The sequence below is a fragment of the Hevea brasiliensis genome, chromosome 11, assembly GCF_030052815.1.
Source record: "Hevea brasiliensis isolate MT/VB/25A 57/8 chromosome 11, ASM3005281v1, whole genome shotgun sequence".
Taxonomy (NCBI): Eukaryota; Viridiplantae; Streptophyta; class Magnoliopsida; order Malpighiales; family Euphorbiaceae; genus Hevea; species Hevea brasiliensis.
In genome coordinates, this window is record NC_079503.1 from 95,288,118 (window position 1) to 95,293,801 (window position 5,684).

Sequence of the window (5,684 nt, forward strand, 5' to 3'; positions counted from 1 at the left end):
TTTTTAAAAATCATCAAAGTTTATATTTTCGGAAAATTGAACCCGATTTTTAAAATCCGAAAAATTTCAAATAATTTCTTAAAATTTAAATAAAATTAAAATATCAATATTGCTTATAAAATAATAATTTAAAATTTTGGGGTGTTACAACTTTATTAATAAAAAGGGAGATGAAAGGAGGGCACCATAGATGAACAGGAAAAAAAACCCAAAAAATTATTCAATCCCTTAACTCATTTAAGAATCACTTACAATAAATTTAGGTTTTAACAACTTTTTTTAACATCATTTTTTAAGTGATGTTAAAGTAATAAATAATATCAAAATAAGTTATTTAGACATCGAGATAATATGTAAAGTAGTAAATAATGTATACAATATCAGGCATAATAGCATTGTAAATTAGTATTAAAATGCTATTAAAAACTTTAGGTTTCTAAATTTGTACACATCATTAGATGTTTATTGATAATTCTTATTTAAACTTTTAATGACATATAAGATATCTAGATTTGTTCTAGTGAATTCAACACATCAAAAATATATATATATTTGGTTGTGTATTTTCATATTTGTGTGCCAATCTATAAAAAATTAAAGCTAAAAAATTTTCCGACAAATTAAACCATGATCTTAATAATATTTTTTTAATAATCAAAGAGATGGTCTTAATAATATAATATCCTACAAGAACTTGTCCATATTTTTTCAACTCTTACATGTTGAAGCAAGTCTTGGCTCCAACAAGTTTAGTACTTCAATATATGCTAGATTACAATAAATACACGACAATTCACCGCGGTGATACATCTGAAACAGTCAGCTCATTGGCAGAAAAAACTTCATGGTTTAAGGATGATTCCTTACTCACAGCAACTGTTTTAACAGCAAATGTATGTTTTGTGGGCTGAGGAAGTGTCATGGGATCACTTCTTAACATTAAAACAACCAAAGACATAGTTGGTCTGTCTGCTGGGTCATCTTGCACGCACAACAATCCAATTTGGATGCATTTCAGTACCTCAGCTTCCACGCATGAGTTTACAAGTAACGGATCCATCAACTCTAATCCTTGATTTTTAGACCACAGATTCCATGCCTGAAATACAAAATTAATATTACGGGACTTTTAATAATATTCTTTCACTTCAGAACAAGTTGAGATCGTTAGGAATAGGAACTTACAAATATAAGGAGGCTCTCTCCATCGTCTGAAAAAAAGCCACTATTTTTTTTCCCGCTTATTATCTCTAATAAGAGAACGCCAAAACTGAAAATATCTGATTTTACTGATAATAATCCTTGCATTGCATACTCTGGTGCTATGTATCCACTATTCAAAAATTAAATGGAAAAGAAAAATATTAGATGTTAAAATTGTTGAGTCTTTTAATTACGACTGAATGAATATATGGATGGAGGTTTATATATTGATTTGGCTCTCATTAGAATTTAAATTTTCAGACTTCACAACTTTAGAAATGACTCCAAAAGTTGAAATTCATTAATAAAGAATATTAAAATATGTAGACTATGCTTGTTTGCATTCGTAATTTTCAATTGTTGAGATTGTTAAATTAATTTCCAAATTCAGAATGAAGGTGCAATCACTCACAAAAAAGGAGAAGGGAAAAGAAGAAATTATCTAACTTACAAGGTTCCAACAACTCTATCTGTATTAGCCTCACTTTGCTTTCTACCAAAAATCCTTGCCATTCCAAAATCAGATATCTTTGGATTCATCTCATGGTCAAGCAAAATATTACCAGCCTTGAGGTCCCTGTGAATAACTCTAAGTCGAGAATCTTCATGTAGATACAAGAGGCCACGAGCAATTCCATTGATAATGCTAAGCCGTCTTTGCCAATCAAGTTGGACGCCCTTGCTTGAATCTGAAAGCAACAAATAAAATCATTTTCAATTAAAATCTTTTTTATTTTTTGGGTAAAAGGGAGCAACCCAATCTATCAGGTTTAGTATAGAGAATGGGGTGAATTTGAGTTTTTGGAGTCAAACCAAAGAGAAAGAAATCAAGGCTTTTATTCGGCATGAACTCATATATGAGCAATTTTTCCTCCCCCTCTATGCTACATCCCAGAAGCCTCACAAGGTTTCGGTGTTGGAGTTTCGCAATTAGTATGATTTCATTCTTCAACTCCACCAACCCTTGACATGACTTCTTTGACAACCTTTTAACAGCTATTTCCTTCCCGTCTGCTAACACACCCTGAAAATGGATTTGCGGTTAATCAAGGCATCGCTATTTATCTAAGTAATATAAATGCAAACGAGATATGATATATGATACCTTGTAAACAGTGCCAAACCCGCCACGCCCAAGTTTGTTTGAATCCGAAAAGTTGTCTGTTGCTTCTCTTATAGTGGTTAGATCCATAACAGGAAGCTCCGCGGAATTCGGCAAATTACCTTCTTCCGTCATTCTAGGGCTTGCCAAGTCTTGTAATAATTCGGGCAGGTCTTTTCCATTTTCTGCAAATAAACATGAAAATTAAAGGGAACAAAAGGGATTCTAGTTCTTAGTAATTCTGAAATTAATTTGGCTAATATAGAATCTCTAAAACGCCAACTACTCACTTGAATTACCCTTCACCTTTCTTCTTTTCAGCAGCAGATAGACAAGACAAGACCCAACGAGAATTGCGATTAGCACTGTTGGTATTCCCACAACAAGCAGGATCATCCGAATCTTCCGTTTATCTCCTGCTTATTGAACACAAGTTCGAGCATCCTTATGGTTTCCACATCAAGATTCAAGACCCTTTCTGGAGAAGAGGGAAAAAATAAATAAATAAAATCAAATTCTATCACTACCTGTTGTGGCTGATGGTGGTGGGGCTTGAATATCCTCAACCCGATAAAATGGATGCATTTCATATCTAACAATACAGCTAGGATATATAATTCTGCCCCCTATTCTCCCATAACAACACTGGGGCAATGAACCAATAGCTTCTCGAAGGCACTTGCTGCAATCGGCAACCGATAAATCTTGGGTGCACTGCACAAGCGTATACAGTGTTTGAGAGCTCGTGAAGTTCACTTCTTCTGTGTCGAATCTTTTACCAGACCGATCATTTGCAGCCCGTGTTGCCACATCGGTCATCGTTGTTGCCACTAACCCCATCAAGCGCTCTGATTCGTTTACTGGTGGTGCGGCGTTCACCATTTTGAATGCTGGGTCTTCTTCCACTGAATAGAAGAAAGATTCATTGGAGTAGCGTAGCATGCATTCATCATACCAAATGATGGACGCCTTCTCTTTAGGGCAATATTGAACAATATCTTTGGTAGCAGTCAAGACACATTCTTGGCAGACACCTTTCAAGGGGACAACATCCCCTCGGCAAAGGAAGAGGCCGTAGGCCATGTTGGAAGGGTCTTGACCTGCTGTGGTGTAGTAGAATCCCTTCCCCTGGCTTGCATTGGAAGAAAGAAAAGAGAGCAAGGAATTGAGATTCTGCTGATAGATACCATTTGATGTGAAGTTAGTGCCATTTTTAATCTGCTGACGGATACCATTTCGTGTGAAGATAGTGCCGTTTTTGCAATAGCTATAAAGCCAGACGACACCTGCAACTCCAGGGAGGTTAAGCAAGCTAAGCATGAATGATAGTATTAATATACGGGTTACAAAGACATTGAAATGAATCATTTTCCCCCTAAATTGGAAATTAAGTCTTGGTTCCCCTGTTATCAACTTTTGATTGTAACACACAAAAATGGTGGTTGTGTTATGTAATAAGAGTGCAAACGAGACTATCTTGCCCTTCGCTTGACCGAGAGGAGACTTGAAGCTTCCGAACCAACAAAATGTAAACTACAAAACAAAACATAAAATAAATAAACAAGAAAGGGCAATAATGTAATTCTAGCATCTTCTTGAATAATTAAGAATTACCCTTCGGGACCCGTCTGGCGCTGCAGTTGAACACCCGAACAGGTTTTCAAGTGTTTTGCTTAAATTTTCAAAAGAGTGTTTCAAAGTGTCAAAACCGAGGTTTTAAAAAAAAAGCATATGAAGTGATTTTTTTTTGAAAATCCGGTCTATGGATGTGATAGTTTTTTTTTAATAACTTTTGAGGGTATAAAAATGTCCTTCACAATCTAATTGCTTTACGTGCATCAAATGAAAAAAAAATATATAATATTATGATATATAAAATTTATTATTATAATTATACTATATATTATATACATTTAATTACATAAAAAGTGTATGATGTTATATAAATAAATGAGCTCTTCGTAGAATGACACGTGTATGTATATAAATAGGTTGCATGCGTACTAACGAAAAGAATAGTAAACCTTTGGTAGGAGCACATACGCCTAGACAAAGAGTCGGATATCTTTAGAGTATGGCTATGTGAGTCCAAGGGTAAAATACACGCGCTTAGAAGAAGTCAATTATCCCTCGCACCCGGCAGGATAGGAACTCATTTAATAATATGTGAGGCGTCATGGCATAAGGCAAAAGATCATTTACTTGGATCTCATAAAGTGCATTAGGTAATACTTAGAAAAGATGGTAAAATCACATCAATCCACTTAAGTATCACCTCTTTAGACATATAATTTATATAATTTTAATAGAATTGAGTCTATTGGTAAGTACTGTCTTCCCATAATACTATAACGATACTAAAGATTTATACCACAAAGGCATGGATAGACAAGAGTTGTCATTTAGGTAATAACTGGGACATATTCATTATTTCTTCTAAGAGATATCTGATTGAGACACCAATTTTCGAAGGGGCTTAATTGATACACTCAATTTTCCGATAATGTCGTGGATGACAACTTACTCTTTATAGAAGTTTCACAATCACCATTACCATAAGTCAATGTCTAAGTTTAGGATAGTGGGTACACAAGGAGAAGGTGTTAAGCACATCTTACGTCTAATCTAATTTCTAAAAGTTTTGTTTGTTATTTCTTTATCGAACTCCTTACCTAGAAATGCAATTTCTAAACTTACACACGTAAATAATTCAAACAGGAGTTATTGTTTGCAAACAATTTTTATGCATAAATACTCTTTATCTATGGGGTTGCTAAATTAAATTAAGTGAAAATTATCAAATGACTAAAAATTAATTTATTATTGGCAATTTGATTTTCTCACAAATTCAATTTATAAACAACCCTAAGTTTCTAATTAACATATTTTATTTATTTACTAAGTTATGCTAGAGGTAATTAAACTAAATAAATTATGTACATGTGTCCTTTTATTCTAATAAACACCTAAATGTCCCAAACAATTACAACCTAAAAAATTATTTCTAATATGCTAATTTATTTTACAGTTTATCAAATATTTAATCAAATTTAATTTACATACTAAACATGGGTTAAAATACAAATAAAATTGATTTTAGTATTTACTGAATAAATTTCTATTATTACTATATATTACATACAAAATTGTTATTTTAAGACAGTTTAAGGGATTATTACCTTTTAATTATTACAGTTGCCATTGGGATAAACTACCCTTAAATAAGAGCTTTCTCTTCTAGTATGGCAAGTTAATTCATATATTACTCCCATTAAGCTCAATGTAAACTCTATGCAATTAGTATTTTTTTTGGTACTTACCTTAGGGTTACTTACCAATTTTATTTAAAATAAAATAAACAATGTAATTAAAAATTTAA

General features: G+C 33.0%; 1 protein-coding gene across 1 annotated transcript; it reads right to left on the reverse strand.

Moving 5' to 3' along the window:
• Positions 1-744: 744 nt before the first annotated feature.
• LOC110652733 (cysteine-rich receptor-like protein kinase 15) lies at positions 745-3,718 on the reverse strand. The gene is made up of 7 exons (XM_058130398.1): positions 2,833-3,718; positions 2,596-2,721; positions 2,309-2,490; positions 2,017-2,227; positions 1,655-1,892; positions 1,186-1,333; positions 745-1,099 (listed from the first exon to the last, which is right to left on the reverse strand). The coding sequence occupies exons 1-7, from the start codon at positions 3,671-3,673 to the stop codon at positions 794-796; spliced, it is 2,052 nt and encodes a 683-aa protein (XP_057986381.1). The 5' UTR covers positions 3,674-3,718; the 3' UTR covers positions 745-793.
• Between the last annotated feature and the right edge of the window lie 1,966 nt (positions 3,719-5,684).

Coding starts and splice junctions, on each gene's coding strand:
- LOC110652733 (XM_058130398.1), bottom strand. CDS start 3,673: ATGATTCATTTCAATGTCTTTGTAACCCGTATATTAATACTATCATTC. Junction 1,893..2,016: donor CCTTGATTTCTTTCTCTTTG/GTTTGACTCCAA, acceptor TGTTGCTTTCAG/ATTCAAGCAAGGGCGTCCAA. Junction 1,334..1,654: donor GATAGAGTTGTTGGAACCTT/GTAAGTTAGATA, acceptor ATTTTTGAATAG/TGGATACATAGCACCAGAGT.